General features: G+C 34.2%; 4 protein-coding genes across 6 annotated transcripts; 3 read left to right on the top strand and 1 right to left on the bottom strand.

Annotated features, from left to right (window-relative positions):
- The first annotated feature begins 45 nt into the window (after positions 1 to 45).
- LOC149736466 (platelet-activating factor acetylhydrolase IB subunit alpha2-like) lies at positions 46 to 1,821 on the top strand. The gene is made up of 3 exons (XM_089876755.1): positions 46 to 221; positions 910 to 1,109; positions 1,344 to 1,821. The coding sequence occupies exons 1-3, from the start codon at positions 74 to 76 to the stop codon at positions 1,662 to 1,664; spliced, it is 669 nt and encodes a 222-aa protein (XP_089732881.1). The 5' UTR covers positions 46 to 73; the 3' UTR covers positions 1,665 to 1,821.
- Positions 1,822 to 1,850: 29 nt separating this feature from the next.
- On the bottom strand, positions 1,851 to 8,419 carry LOC149736465 (uncharacterized). Of its 2 annotated transcripts, none has more exons than XM_089876727.1 (10): positions 7,996 to 8,419; positions 7,826 to 7,926; positions 6,444 to 6,540; positions 5,380 to 5,525; positions 5,260 to 5,316; positions 4,749 to 4,915; positions 4,474 to 4,556; positions 3,924 to 4,045; positions 3,551 to 3,679; positions 1,851 to 3,308 (listed from the first exon to the last, which is right to left on the bottom strand). In XM_089876727.1, exons 1-10 carry the CDS (start codon positions 8,009 to 8,011, stop codon positions 2,667 to 2,669), a joined length of 1,560 nt encoding a protein of 519 aa, XP_089732853.1. In that variant the 5' UTR covers positions 8,012 to 8,419; the 3' UTR covers positions 1,851 to 2,666. The 2 variants fall into 2 exon arrangements, with proteins under 2 accessions (XP_089732853.1, XP_089732852.1); XM_089876726.1 differs by having other exon boundaries at positions 3,542 to 3,679; positions 7,996 to 8,413.
- A 462-nt stretch (positions 8,420 to 8,881) lies between these two features.
- On the top strand, positions 8,882 to 9,871 carry LOC149736464 (DNA-directed RNA polymerases I, II, and III subunit RPABC1). Its single transcript, XM_089876758.1, has one exon. It carries the CDS (start codon positions 8,984 to 8,986, stop codon positions 9,614 to 9,616), a length of 633 nt encoding a protein of 210 aa, XP_089732884.1. The 5' UTR covers positions 8,882 to 8,983; the 3' UTR covers positions 9,617 to 9,871.
- On the top strand, positions 9,807 to 15,118 carry LOC149736463 (sorting nexin-6-like). 2 transcript variants are annotated; one of them, XM_089876735.1, is made up of 13 exons: positions 9,807 to 9,946; positions 10,261 to 10,416; positions 10,631 to 10,741; positions 11,219 to 11,340; positions 11,708 to 11,831; positions 12,358 to 12,456; positions 12,764 to 12,869; positions 13,036 to 13,132; positions 13,321 to 13,344; positions 13,409 to 13,448; positions 13,607 to 13,789; positions 14,015 to 14,164; positions 14,407 to 15,118. In XM_089876735.1, exons 1-13 carry the CDS (start codon positions 9,941 to 9,943, stop codon positions 14,455 to 14,457), a joined length of 1,269 nt encoding a protein of 422 aa, XP_089732861.1. In that variant the 5' UTR covers positions 9,807 to 9,940; the 3' UTR covers positions 14,458 to 15,118. The 2 variants fall into 2 exon arrangements, with proteins under 2 accessions (XP_089732861.1, XP_089732862.1); XM_089876736.1 differs by lacking the exon at positions 13,321 to 13,344.
- The last annotated feature ends 435 nt before the right edge of the window (positions 15,119 to 15,553 follow it).

The following is a 15,553-nucleotide window of genomic DNA, read 5'->3' as shown; positions in this document are numbered from 1 at the left end:
TAGGTCTTATTTTGAATGTCTTTTCAGTGAAAATTAGTCACTTTAATTTAATTAGGTTAGTAATAGGTAACTAATGATGACACAGATGAATGATATAAATGTAAACAGTGCTGTTGTACCAGCTCCTGTAATAGACATGCAAGGTGATGGGAGATGGAATTCTCAGCATCGAATATTTTGTGAGCAGGGTCAAAATAAAGATGTGGATATCTTAGTATTAGGTACACGTACTTACAACTTTCGAACTCAAACCATCTCTATTCATTTAACTGTTTGCCGGCGCCGTGGCGTAGTGGTTAGCGCGCCTGCCTCCAACCCAGAAGTAATGGGTTCAAGGCTCGTCACTACTACCATTGTGGGCGTATGTGTCCTTGATCAAGACACTTAACGGCAATTGCTCCAACCCAGTGGTCACTAATGGGTTGTCCAAATTATCAGCCATACATAAAAATGAAAAAAAAAATCCAAAAAAGAATAATCACCCACAAAGTAACATACTTGGTAACTCGTAAGCTGGCGCGAGGTGCACACCCGTGTTATAACGACTGTCGTTTTCCGGCCACGCGAGGATAAAGTAAGTTACATTCATACATTCTGTTCTGATTCGTATATGGGTGACCTGTTACTGTCACTGTCCCCCTAATTTTTAAAACCTGGTGACATCATATGCTTAGGCATCCTGATTTTTAATGTAAGCAAGCTTTTACATGCTGTTGTCCCTACAAACATCCAAGGTAGATTGAAATTTGCCACAGTTGTTTGACGGCTGTGGGTGACTGCTTTTGAGCAATATCAATTTTAAAATTGTGATGCCTAGGACTACTGGTCTATACTGCTATGTATATATTGAGTAAGATATAGGCTAGTTAAGCACATTCATTTTATATGATTGTTATTATTGTCTTCAAGGTGATTCCATGTGCAGATTAATGTACAACAGCAGTGCTTGGAGCAATCTTAAACCATATCGCTGCTTAAATTTTGGCATTGGTGGAGACAAGACACAAAATATTCTGTGGAGATTGCAAAATGGAGAACTAGACAGCGTGACTGCAAGATATGTTGTGATATGGTGTGGAACCAATAATGTGGATAACTCTGCTTCAGAGGTCAGTACTCATAGGTATCGCAGATGTTCCTTTCAAGACCATAGACCACAGAAAGATCAGTAAACGTAAAACCATAAACACATACGTGACTTTAAAATATGTTTGCACCACAGATACATCAGTAAACATAAAACCATAAACTAGACTCTATGACAACATGTGACTTTAAAATAAATGATTTTGAAATAAAATGTGTAAATGACTTTGAAAAATTTGTAAATAATGTATCAACAGATTGCAGAAGGTGTGAATGCTGTGATAAATTACGTTAGACAAAAACTGAATTGTTTTGTTCTGATGCTGGGTATTGCACCAAGAGGGGAGCGGCCAAATCCTTTACGAAGCAAAATGGAAGAGGCAAACTCCATCATTAAGAGAAACATACAGGATATGTCAAAGGTGTCATATTTGGATGTTGGAAATCAGTTTCTTGGGGAAAATGGAATATTATCCAATTTAGATTTTTATGATTTTTTACACCCAACACCAATGTGTTATGAGAAAATACTTTCTGCAATCTTAAAACAGATTGAAGCATTTGAATCGTCTTCCTAATTTGCAATATGTTACTTTTATTCGGTAATATTGTATATGCATTTATCTTATTCGTAATCACGTTCCACCACTTACTCTATGGTGCATGTTTTTGTTATGCAATGCATGTTTATATGTGGTATGCAGTAGGTGAAGAATATACTAAATATCCACTGTGGTTTTTTATATAAGTCGCAAACAGTGCGGTCATATTTATAGCTTGTTTATTCAATGAAACTTGGCACGTCTTATCACAAATTAAGGCACACACACTTTAACGCTTAATAGTCACAGATTATCATGGCAACATTACATGCTGTAGATATCACAGCAGACGATAAAACGCTTCTGTGAGTTTTTAAAGTGCAAACAAGTGGAAGGAATGATGATAATTATATTTCTGTGCAAAGAGAAATTGTCTGATTAAAACAATTGTAAGCAATTAGGAAAATTGATAATTCAGGGGTCCTTGTACCGTAGTGTGAAAATCAGTTTTAAGATACTACTTTTAACAGTAACTTGCAGATAACAGACTAGTTCATTGTTGCTATCAACTGTGCGGGGCCAAAGTGCTACAATGATATGTATACATATTTAAAAATTAAGAATCACAAGTAAGAATAGTTACATCTACTTAAAAAAACGCTACATTAACGTTTTTAGTGCTGAGGGAGATAGCACATATTTCAGTTAAAATATAGCTGGTGGAACAGCCGCAAAAAAATATTGAAGAGTTGGTTATTTGGCTTTATTGGTGTCAGCCAATAACAAAAGCAATGAGATTTCCTGTTGAGGCAGGTAAATACGTTTTGCTGGTAATTCATTATTGAAAATTAGGTCAATATTTGCTATTGCAATACCTTGCCAAATAAACAAGTGGTACCAATTGCTGATGTCAAGAAACACAAAATGAATTAGAAAAGATATAAAAACTGGTTTTCTCACTGCTTCTTGCTTGCAAACGTTTCAAGTGTCTTATAGTTAGGAGAATAAAATTGGAACTTTTAATCACATCAAAAAATGTTAACTTTCTGAGCTAGATTTCGAATTCATTGTGAAAGCGGTGTTGACACAGTTGGTTGGCATTCTTGCCTGTTGAACGTTGCTGCTCATTGGAAAAGAGTTGCCGAAACTGAACAGTGAATTTAATACAGTAGTCGCGGGAATCGGCACTGAGGTAATGCTTTGTTTAGATTGTAGGCGTGAGTGATTTGGCTGGACCAACCTAGGATTGTAGGCCATGTTGTCCAGTGTATGCTGTGGTAACAAATGGCTTGGTAACGCCGCACCCAAACCTGTATCAGCGTTATGCTTCGGATCACGAGCGGATACTGCTTGAAAAATCTCCTTAGATTTTGTGACTGCTGCTGATGAAATAAGAAGTGTTGATGATACCTGGTTGGGATTGGATGGGAGCATCTGATGTGGAAAGAGAGATGGAAGAGGAGTGGAGGACATAGAGGACTTGTGAGTCTCCTGCTTTATCTGTGGTTGAGTGAAGGATTTGACAGTGGCGATGGGGGAGATTTCGTTAACCTTTGCAGGTTGTCTCCGAATGTTGTTTGATGTTGAAGGTTCGTCCTCATTGCTAGGAAACTGCCACGGCACTGAGTAGCTGGTGGTGGGAACAACCATGTTTCTTGGTGAGTCAGGTGGAGACATCTCCTGCGGGTTACATAGTAGCAATTGAATTTAGTAATCCAATCAAAACATTGTGGAATTGGGATTTGTTACTGATGCATTATCATAATGATATCTAGGTGTTAGGCTGATGTGCCAAATCGAGGCCTAAATCTGAGAACTTAACTGCAGGACTTCTCATATCGATTGAAACATTTTAAGGACACATTTAAATGTGATGCAAGAAGTCAATGTCTCTTACTCAGCAACTAAATTACCTCATGCACCTGTTGTTCATGCTGCGATATTCTCTTTTGCTTTTGCCGTCGGTTGCAAAACCAAACACGAACTACCTCCTTCTCCATTTTACATTCCTCTGCAATAGCTTGCAGGTCCTCTGATGAAGGTTTAGGATTCTAAGGAAATAATTTAATTAAATTTGCTGAAATTAAACAAGAGCTGGTAAAAGTAAGGCAGAATAGAAAAGAATTTGTTTTGACAAGTTTAACAAATAGGTTTACCATAAAATATGTTTTTTTTTGAATATGATAGTAAACAATTAAAAACATAAGTGTTTAACCATTAAGGCATATGCATAAAATCATTTATGGATAAGTATGACTTTAAATTGAAGGAAAATGTGTTTATTGTCTATTATACCCTTTCAAATTGTTTATCGAGAGTAGTCCGCTTCTTGGCATCAATGCTTGTTCTCTTTTTTCTTTTTCTGCTGATGGAAATGGGATCCAGTTGGATTGGAGTGGGAATAACAACTGATTGACCTGGGAAAAAAATACTTTTTTGTTTTAAAAGCAAAACTAGTTTATTTTAATCTTTCCTTAAATTTAAAAAAGGTCTTTGTTCAGACTGCCAACTATACTTGTCATTTCAAAAGGAAATGCAGCTGACGAGTCAATAAAGGGTTTCAGGATGTAAGAATCAAGACGTGATTGTATGCAAATCATCAACATTTAGTAAGACCGCTACTGTGTGACAGGACACCATTTGTTTTCATGCGTTGACAGCTCTGTCTGCAATCGGTAGCTTCTATTCTTAGCACCTTTTGTATTTGTTTACAAAAAGAGTGCCTTGCATAATGACTCAGGATTAGATATTCAAATTATATTCAAGAGTCAAAAGGCACGTCAAAATGTCCATAAATGTGCAGTGAATTGTCGCAAAATTCAATTCATTATTTATGAGCAGTTACCGTCTTTTGATTCTCGTAGCACATTATTAGCATCCAGCAACCATCTTTCTAGCATGGGCTTCAGCTTGATCATATTTTTAAAGCTGTGTAATGATCAATAATTAATAAGATACCAGTGCCATATAAAGCAGGTAATAATATTGACATTTGGTAAAATACAGAATTTTTTCCAGAAAAAATGCGCTGTGTAGTTAAGTTTATGCAGAAAGATTCAATAGAATAGAAACACAATATGTTAGGAGGACAAAACTAAGACTCCAACTGAACAAACAAACCTCAAGTTCAGTGCTTCAAATCTTGAAATGGTGGTTTGACTGAAATCATTGCCATACAGACAACCCATTGCTTGTCCAACATCACCCTGAGTAAACCCCATCTTAATTCGCTTCTGCTTGAAATCCTTCGCGAAAAGTTCCAGCTGCTCCAACTGCTTTGCTTCTTCCTAAAAAGCCACATCAAAATTGACAGATCAAAATAAGCAGTAATGAATTAAATATAATTTGCACAACTTAATATGGCATTTAGTAATGGTGTTCATACTTGCAATTAGCACAAATTTGGTGCAAGCTTTTTTTCTGTGTTTTTTTTTTAATTTCAAAGAGTGTGTATAAATTTTCCTAATTACACAATAGAGAGTATGAATGTGTTATGATACGTTTGAGTATAGTTGAATAGATGAGTCATTGTAATACAACAAAGCTTGTTTTTCCTGAGCCGGATAAAGTTACATTGGCTTTGGAAATATATCTGTTACAACAGGCGATTGTAGAAAAAGATTTTCTTTACCAAATCATATCCATGTCCTCTGTGCATATCCAGATCGTTTATATCATCAGGTGAAGGCTATAAATAAACATACACAAATTAAGTGCGTCATCCTTACAGTAAGTGCGCAAATAAACATACTTGGTATTGGTCCTCACTCTCGTTATCGATGGAAAGCACGTCGTCCTCTGGATACGAACGTTTACCAGTTTCTGAGTTTACACGTTGGTGGTGTAGATAAGGTGGAATCGGTTGCGTTGCGGTTGTATGCGCTGAGAGATTCTGACCTAAAATACATTTATATTACAAACACAAAAAATACAACTTGTTTGAAAAGTAAGTAACATTTTCCTCTTGTTCTAACTTAAAAAAAAAAAAATTTCTTAGGGATTTTGCATCTAAGCCTTAGTATTAAACAACATTATTAAAACTTAAGTAAAAGAATAATTAAAAAACAATAAAGTTAACTCATAAGCTTCCACATCATTTACCTGAAAAGCCGAAATAATCTAAAATACATGAACCTGTCATTTTTAAACTCTTGTGAAATGCTTATTAACTAAAAACTGCGTACTGTAGACCTCAAATGTTACTCAGTGACAAAATACACTGCAAATGCTGAAGATATTAAGTTGTGGTGGCTATAAAGCTGTCTGAGTGTGATATGTCAGCATGGAGCAGTAACAATGCTTTTAGCTCGCATTTAGCAATATGCAAATTGATTAGGAGAATCAAAGCAATAAGCTGGAGCTAGAAGCATTGTGAACATTGCTAAGCATCTATTAATATAATACTAGCTATATGGGCCCTACTTATTCACACAGAAGCCTGGGGCCATCAGACTAAAATAAGAAGGCAAAAAATTTATACCTCAAACACACCAAAAAAAGTATATGCAAATACATGCTCATAATTAATTAAACCTGGCAGTTAAAGGAAAAGCATGATATATAAATGTACATGATTGTGGTCCAGCCAGTACTTCTCAATGTAAATATAGATTAATCTGTGGGCACACCTAGCTACTCCTACTTTTTGATAAGGAGATTTTAAATGAAACATATTCCTGCCTTGATATAACTTACAAACTGATAAACCAATGTGACAAAAATTCAACTGAAAAATAGAATGCCCAAGACCTTACCCAATATTTTTTGCAACACATATAGTAAAATAGGTAATACATAAAAAATGTAACACAGTACCTGAATTATGCTGTTCCACTATACTTTGAGGTACGAAGATTAAATTCGAGTTACTCTTTTCATGAAGGCCGTTGGTTTTCTTGAGCCTGTTGCCAGTCTAACAATGCAAGTATGCATAATTAGCTATTTTACATAAACCGGTTCATACAGTTAGTTTCGATCACTGGCTAATGGCTATCGCAATGCCTCTTTTCCATTTCGGGAAAAAACACTACACTGCCGGTCTTAACAGGCGGTGTTTCGATTTACCGCCCGCTCATAGAAACCGCGCAAAGTTTGGAATAATTGCCAAAACTTACACAATGCCCTAGCTACTACATGCAGTTACCAAATGCTAAAGTCAGTCATTATTACAAACAGGAAACTTAAATTCTCATTACACTTTCTCAATGCTAGTATGCAAATGAGCCATTTCACAATGTATATGTAAATGAGCAGTGACCGAGCCTCACCGTATCAGATGTTGTGCCTTTTTATAAACAAACAAACAGACCTAAACCTAAAATTGTTCTAAAAGGATGGTCAAAGGTCACTTTGTTACATTTAAAGAAATCTTTGTTTTGAGCAGTAAATAAATGGAGTCTTTTTGTTAAAAACTACTAAAACGCGTTAAACATACAATACCAAACTAATATGCCCAATTACCCTTATACCTGTATTAGGCTCACTTTAAACTGTTCGAGTACTACCATAAAAAATTATATATATTTCTGAAACAATCTACATCACATAATAGCACACTGTTGCTTGCGCATTTGTCCCTATATGCTACTGAAGCCGGCGCTCACTAAGTGAGCTACCCAGTTACGAAATGGGGAGTTATACAGTTGCATGACGCATGCTTTGTGGCACAACATGCAGATGAATTACATCCATTTTTCTGTTACTTCTTCACAGTTCTACATACTTAATTTGCTAACAATCCTCCTGTGCTGACTAATGGCAAGGGCGGTTATATATGCTAATGCAAATAATTTGAATACACCTTGATTGATGTGGCCATTACGTAATGGCTTAAAATAAATACTTGTAAGACTTAAATGCATGTCTGAAAGAAGTTTTTAAAAGCGATACGGTTCAGTTTAAATAACCACATCACAACCACTTGTCTAAGAGTATTAGTTCTACACCGGAAATTAATAGCAACCATTGCAGAACCTAATATGTAAATGAAGTACTGGCCCAGTAGGTCATTTAGTAGTGGATAGTTCCATTTATAGCCACAGACCATTTTTAGCATTAGTTTTTATATACAATACTAATGTATGGCCCTGCTGATTTATTATAAAACATATGGCAGTTTCAAAAGGACTCTTTTAAAAATCAAACATTATATAAAGTAAATAAAAAATGAAAAACTTAAAATTAAATAAAAAGCCCACCAAGTCCTCAGGTACATCATTGTTGCTGTCAACTGATGAACTCCGAGAATTCTTTGACAAATTGATTGCTCCTTCTGCACATCTTTCTTTTGTGGCAGATTCTAAAAATCAAATAAGGTACATGTCAGTCACATATTTTTTATTTTGAATACTATAGTTTATATACTTACCGGTGGCTTTTGACATCGCTGTAGCACATTTAATCCTTTAAGTTCCGAGTTTTAAATTCAATCCACATATATTATGGTTCAGAGTATAAAAGCTCTTAAGACAAATTAATATATATTCTTGTAACCCTAAAAGGCTTCAAAACCGTTTTAAAACGTGCTTAAACAGCTATCAGCAGGGTAAAGGTTATATGGAGTATAAGAAGTTGCACTTTGTTCATAGGCGATACAGAATGGGTGACTCCAATTCTTTGAACAATATTACAAAGGCCTGCGTTATATAAATATTTCCGGTGCCATTTGTTACAGTCGTTTTCAAATAGCAACGTTTTCGGAAGGGGTTTATTCTAATAATACAATCGAAATAAACTCGATGATAATATTTAAAATATCTACACTGTCAAAGTAAACTATGACCACGCAAATCAATTAACGTATGCAGCCACGAACTTTTTTGTTTGCTTCCCGATAAAAAAACAACGGCCATTGAATTTGCGTGTTTGCTCATTCGGAACCTGTATTCAAAAACTAAAACAACCGTTTACTAACGAAGACATATTTTGTTTTTAACGCTAATGTCACATATTCCAAATGTTAGATCTGTACCCATGGATAAATCAAAGCTAATACTGATACCAGTCGATTGGCTGATTCATTTTTTATTGTAGTCGATCTAATGGTAAAATGGGGGGAAACACTTAAATGTTACATATGCCAAAACACCAGTTAATTTATACCTTTGACTTTATTCTGTTTGCGCGATTAGGGTGAATTTACCACTTTGTAGTGATTATCGAAAACTACCATTGCCCGCTACAATTTTACATAATGATAAAATTTCGTGAGGATCTCTGTTAAGGCGATGTGTAACGAAAGAAAAACGTGACGCGAGGTGGCGTCCGGTGCCTGTCACAAAGTTATTAACTTGGGTGCGTTTGTTTTTACAGTGCTGTGTTTGTTGATTAAGAAGTTTTGATAGCCTTTAATTAAAATGGATGATGAAGCTGAAACCTACAGACTGTGGAGAATAAGAAAGACTGTTATGCAGCTATGTCATGATCGTGGCTACCTCGTAACTCAACATGAGTTGGATCAATCTTTAGAAGAATTCAAAGAAGAATTTGGCGATAAACCGAGTGAAAGAAGGCCTGGTAGACAAGATTTAACCATTCTGGTGGCCCATAATGATGATCCCACTGATCAAATGTTTGTTTTTTTCCCCGAGGAGCCAAAGGTTGGTGTAAAAACTATCAAAACATATTGCCAGAGGATGCAAGAAGAAAATATTCAAAGAGCGATAATTGTTGTGCAACAAAGCATGACTCCTTCTGCCAAACAATCACTATTTGATATGGCACCAAAATATATTTTAGAGCAGTTCTTGGAACAGGAACTGCTGATCAATATCACTGAGCATGAACTTGTACCAGAACATGTTGTACTAACTCCTGAAGAAAAGTCAGAACTTTTGACTCGATACAAGTTAAAAGATCACCAACTGCCCAGGATACAGGCTGGAGACCCAGTTGCACGTTATTTTGGACTTAAACGTGGACAAGTGGTCAAAATTGTGCGACCTAGTGAAACTGCTGGTCGTTATGTAACATACAGATTAGTTCAATAACGAAACCACAAAGTTAAAAGAAAACAACATACAATAACTTGCAAATATTTCTGAATTGTGCTCTGTGTTAAAATTTTGGCTTGCTAATGTAATGTGTAACCGATTTTTGTTGTTCAATCACTGCTTTATTTGCCATATTTCATTTAAAATTTAACCTGTCAAAGTGAGGTTTTGCATTATTTTTTCAATTGTTACGACATTTATGACTGCCACAATTTTATAGTAAACAATGACTGAGTTTTTCTACCATGCAGATTTGTTTGTAAAACAGCTTATTGCATAATAATAATTTAAAGCTTTCTAGTTATTAAAAAGCTGATAAAAATGATGGTAAGTATTACTTTACATACACGACATCCACCGAATGCATGTATGGGCATCATTTTCATTCTGTTACATGTGTAAGCCTATCATTTTACCGAAACAAGATATGTGTCTGACCATTAAGTCGTTCTATACAATGTCAAACCACAGCATATCTGGATTACTGGAAATGAAGCTTTCATTACCTTAACAAACTTAATTTTTTTGTAATAGACTTATATATAATTGATATTGTAGGCCATGTAGTATGCTCCATGTAGTTTTACCCTTTGCTGTTGATTTCAATACAGTGTTAAACTTTTAATGTATTTTCCATCTAGGACGGAATGGATGATAGTCCAGACTTGCTGGCAGATGGAGGAGAAAGAAATGGTCAAAGATCTGTCAGTGTTGACTTGACAGATAACTCTCTGCTAGTAGATATCTCTGATGCTTTAAGTGAGAAAGATAAAGTAAAATTTACCGTTCACACCAAGGTATATTTAACCTGAATTCTCTACTTTGTGTTTACAAATCAACTCGACTCATTTGCATAAAAACTAGCCTTACACTGAAATGTAATATGTAGTGAAACTGACTAACTGTAGTCTGATTTGATGCTATTTTTGTCATTCTGCTGCATTGAATTAGTATTATTTAGTTATTAGTTATCACTAGTGCTAAGTCCAAAAGTAATTATTTTTTTTACAGACAACGATGAAAGAATTTAAGGGAAATGAATTTTCTGTTGTACGTCAACATGAAGAGTTTGTATGGTTGCACGATTCATACGTTGATGATGAGCGTTATGCAGGTTTACTGGTGCGTCAATGCAAGCTAATCTTAGTATCTGTGATCGTTTAACTGTATGTTTTAGGACAAAGGGATACTTGTAAGAATGCTTAAACTACTTAAAAAGGTTCAAACTTGCTTAAAAGTATTCATGTGTTTTTAAAACAATACTGTTAAAAATATTTCTTGGAATTGTCGAATTTCCTATTTTTATATAAATACTCAATGTTAGATTGGTTTAACAATAAACAGACTGATTTGATTATACCTGCGTTCACACTTTGAAGTTTGTGTAAAACAAAGGTAATGGGCTATCTATGGCATAAAGGTTCCATAGCGTGCCACATCATTGGACTTTCCCTTATACAATAGAATAGTATTGTGTAACTCATAAATGTCACCAGCCAAGTAAAGCCTAACAATTTGCTAATAAAGTGTCCCTGAGAATAACTAATACATAAACATAAATACAAAATATTTAAGTATTAATACGTATGTTAAAATTAGATTCCCCCCTCTCCTTTGCGACCCGATTTTGAGGCTTCGCGTGACAAACTTGCAAAGCTAAGTGAAGGAGAAGGCTCAATGACTAAAGAAGAATTTTCCAGGATGAAGCAAGAACTAGAAGCGTATGTTTATTGTAGAATTTGTAAATATATATATATATATATATATACATATTTTTAATAGGTATGGGTTTTATAGGTCCATGTGGTGTAACTAAATTCATGTTACTATAAATAGTATTCTTTGGGTTTTGGTAAACCACTCATTTTAGCCACCTTCATAAAAATGTCCTGAATGTATTTTAAATTGGAAAAATTGCAATTAATCAAATATATATCTTGTAATTTTAGACAAATTGGCATCTATTTTGAAATATATGTAGCAAATTTTCTTTTGCAAGAAAACAATGTATATCCATTTTCTGTGTTAAGTAATCTACTAGAATACTAGTATTGGATAATGTAAATAAGGAAATCCTTTTAATTTCAGAGAATATCTTGCGATCTTCAAGAAAACAGTAGCAATGCATGAAATCTTTTTGTGCCGTCTTGCCTCCCATCCTACACTTAAAAACAGCCACAACTTTCGGGTGTTCCTTGAATATGAAAAAGAAGTGAGTGCTGGGTTTTAGTCATATAGACATTTGTTAATCCTTGTGTACAAGAATATTTGTGTTAAATGTCTATATAGTAATTTTTGTTAATTGTGTGCATTGTAAATGAACGAATGCAAGGTATGCAACATACATACTTATTCTTACGTGCATTGGATAGTAGTTTTACGGACATTGATGGTAGTTTTAACACTGATTGTGTGAAATTGTTTTGGGGGTTTTTCTAGTCCTGTAGGATTAACAAATAGGACAACTGACAAGGGAACACTGCGCCTGTTACTTTAACTTCAGACTCATTTTGGAGAAGAATTTGTAATTCATAAACATTTCATTTTGCACTCAACTTTGGTTTATGGTTAATAACAGGAGTTAATACAAGTGTATATTAATATTAATACAAAGTTTTTAGACACCTTAACAGTTGTATCTGTTGCATCAATTGGGTTAAATCAATAAAGGTAATTAAGGTGTAGTACTTAAGTCACTTACTTCTTTGTATAACTAACTTGCACACATTTTGTTTTAGTTAAATGTTCGTGGAAAGAACAAGAAAGAAAAAATCACTGGATTTTTTAAAAACATTACCAAGACAGCAGATGAGACACTACTTCTCTCGGGTCAAAAAGTAATTGTACTATTTTATATTCATCTCATTATTATTGTACATTGTAGTGACCCAACTATTATTGACCAGATGACCACTAAAGGAAAATGCCGTTCATTTTTTTTTATAGGCTTGTAGTTGTAGGTAGTTCTATCTTTTTTAAAAGGTGTTTATTAAACATTGAATCAGGAATGGATAAAATGGACAGTGTTAACATACTAGATACGATACTTAACTTTTGTTTAATAACTGGAATAAATGCTGCCATGCTTGACTTACTTAAATTTCTCAACCTATTGCATTTAAATTTGTTCGTGTTATTTTAAAGGACAGTGACGAGTTTTTTGAGCATGAGAAATCTTTCATGAGTGAATACCACATCAGAATCAAGGATGCAACATTAAAAATTGACAAAGTTACAATTACACACAAAAGTAGGCATCATAATTGATTTTGTATATGTTACACTTAATATATATTTCAATTAAAATTCAATGCTGTAAATTAAACCATTTATTTACATGTATCTGTTTCATTCATTGTAACAGATTTCATTCATTGTAACAAAGTCTTTAATAAATGTATTTTCATGTTATTCAGAATGTGCGAATGACTATTCTCATATTGCCATGGCACTGCAGTCCTTAGCTACAGTTGAGAACTCAATTGCAATGAGTCATAAAAAAGGACTAGACAGGTATTGTGATGATATTTTCAAATTTTTTTTTAATCGAATCAGTAGACTTCATTTTTCACATCTGTAGTAATGCAGTTTTTCTGTAATTTTTATATCGGTTAAAAATATATTTTTTTTGTGTATGTTTGTTTGTTTGGAAATTAAGTTAAAAATAAGACATTGTACTTACCTATTTTCATGCAAACAAGGCAATTGTGGTACAATCGTGCTTGGTAAGTTGGCCACAAAGATTATATTACACCTAACTAATTTGTTACCGTTGTTATTATTTATTAGGAGCTTGCTAAAGGTCCATGAATCACTTGAGAAAGTCCGGGTAAGCCATTTTTGCTGTAATTAAATTTTAACAATAGAGTATTTTTCTGTGTCCATTGTGCAGCTTTGGTAATGTTAATAATCAAATAAAGAGAAGTTTTTATATTCCTTTGCACAAGTACTTTCAATATGAAATACACCATTCAACATTTTGTGTAGAAACTTGAGGCAAGGGCAGCTTCAGATGTGGATTTGAAGCTTGCCGATCTTCTAAGATATTACTTCCGTGATACACAAGCATGTAAGGACCTTCTATACCGACGAGCTCGTACACTGGCCAATTATGAAAATGCAAACAAAGAGCTTGACAAAGCAAGGTCAAGGGGAAAGAATGTACCACAGGTAAGTTTACTGTCTGCATAAAGTGTTAATCAGAGTGCTTATATTCGTATAGCTTTTACCTAATTTTTTTATTTAAAAACACTTTGTAATCTTTGGTTCAAACTTCACCGTTTTTTCAATGGGAAATAAAAACTGGTACATATAGTGTAACTATATACATTTTATTCAATTTTGAAATGTTTTACCAAGTCAATGCAATGCAGATTCCTAATATTTTTTTCAAAGGCCGAAGCTCAGCAAAAGACTGCGAGGGAGAAATTTGAAGTCTTGTCTGAGGTTGGTAAGCAGGAACTGACAGAGTTCAAAGGTCGCAGGGTCACGGCCTTCCGTAAAAATTTAATTGAGCTTGGGGAGCTTCAACTCAAACATTCCAAGGTTAGTTTTTGATCTGTTAAATTTGTTTATACTGAGTTGGTGCACAGATAAATTAGTTGGCAAATAATTAGGTATTAACTGATGTTTGACATGTGTATTAATAAACTCTTTATACCAGGTAACAGTAAGCCAAACAAAAAAATGACTGTTTGCCTCATGACTCTTAGCATTATGTTTAGTTATAATGATTTACTTGCTAATATAAATTTTGCACTTGCATTTTTAACTGATACATTTGTCAGGCTATGGTTCAAGTTCTAAAAGGCTGCATATCAACGATTGAGCAAATTTGATTAAGCTGTAAGGAGATACAAGCTTACATCACCTATTATCTCTCTCTTTCTCTCCCTCTCTATATATATATATATATATTCGCAATTCATTTTTGATCATCAATATTCCTTATACTAACCCTTATATAATGTCATTGGTTTTTTCCAATTTACTGATGCAATTCCTGTGGCAAATTTATAACGACAAAAAGTACCAATTGATCTATTTAGTGTTGCACCAATAGATAACCATTTCCTCTACATTGAATGGTGCCTCCACAGTAATTTTTTGCCTTTATGATTAGTTTCAAAGATGAATAGAAATGGGTTCTATTTTGTTTAACTCTGTTCTACAATTTGTTTCATGAAGAGGTTTGTATATTGCCCTACTTCACCAGTTTTGTCTTTATATGCCTAACTGATTGCTACAATTTTATTACTATTATTCTTGTGTCGTGATTGTACTACATGATTAAAACCTATGAATTATGCCAAAATGTATATCGCTGGAAAGAAGTCGTTTAACTTTGACTTTTTAATTTTGATGTGCAATATGGTATTGTTTTCTGTAACCCAGAAGTTTGGTTGAATAGTTTCCGGAATGTAAAACGTCATATTTCGCGATGAGAATACTTTGATTATTATTAAATGCGTAATAAACTATAAACACATTCACATGCAATTTATCCTTGTCGTTGAAAATGCATTGTAAAAACGTACCTCTGCTGGCTGGTAGTTATTATACAGTACTAGCATGTTGACAGCTACAAGCTGCAGTGACCAGAGTATACTAAGCAAAGCTATGTTGCTTTGTTATTAGTGGAACAGAGGAATTAATGGTTATTACTCTCGTTCCATCTGATGTTGAACCATAGATACCAGAAGCATTTGGTTTACATGGATGAGATTGAGAGCTTACATTCGGACTTCATGGTACAATATTAGTATATTTATTCAATTTTATAACTGTAGTAGGCCTATAATTTTTTACGAATAAGGTGGTACATATCTCTAGGAGATTCTTGATTCAAATCTAGTGGTCTGAAAAAATAACAGCAGATGTTCTTTTAAGAATCCTAAAAGTCTGCATATTTCTGCCGATATCATCTAAATGTTG

This window comes from Ciona robusta, chromosome 4 (assembly GCF_009617815.1).
Source record: "Ciona robusta chromosome 4, ASM961781v2".
Classification (NCBI taxonomy): domain Eukaryota; kingdom Metazoa; phylum Chordata; class Ascidiacea; order Phlebobranchia; family Cionidae; genus Ciona; species Ciona robusta.
This window is presented reverse-complemented; position numbering and strand designations above follow the sequence as displayed.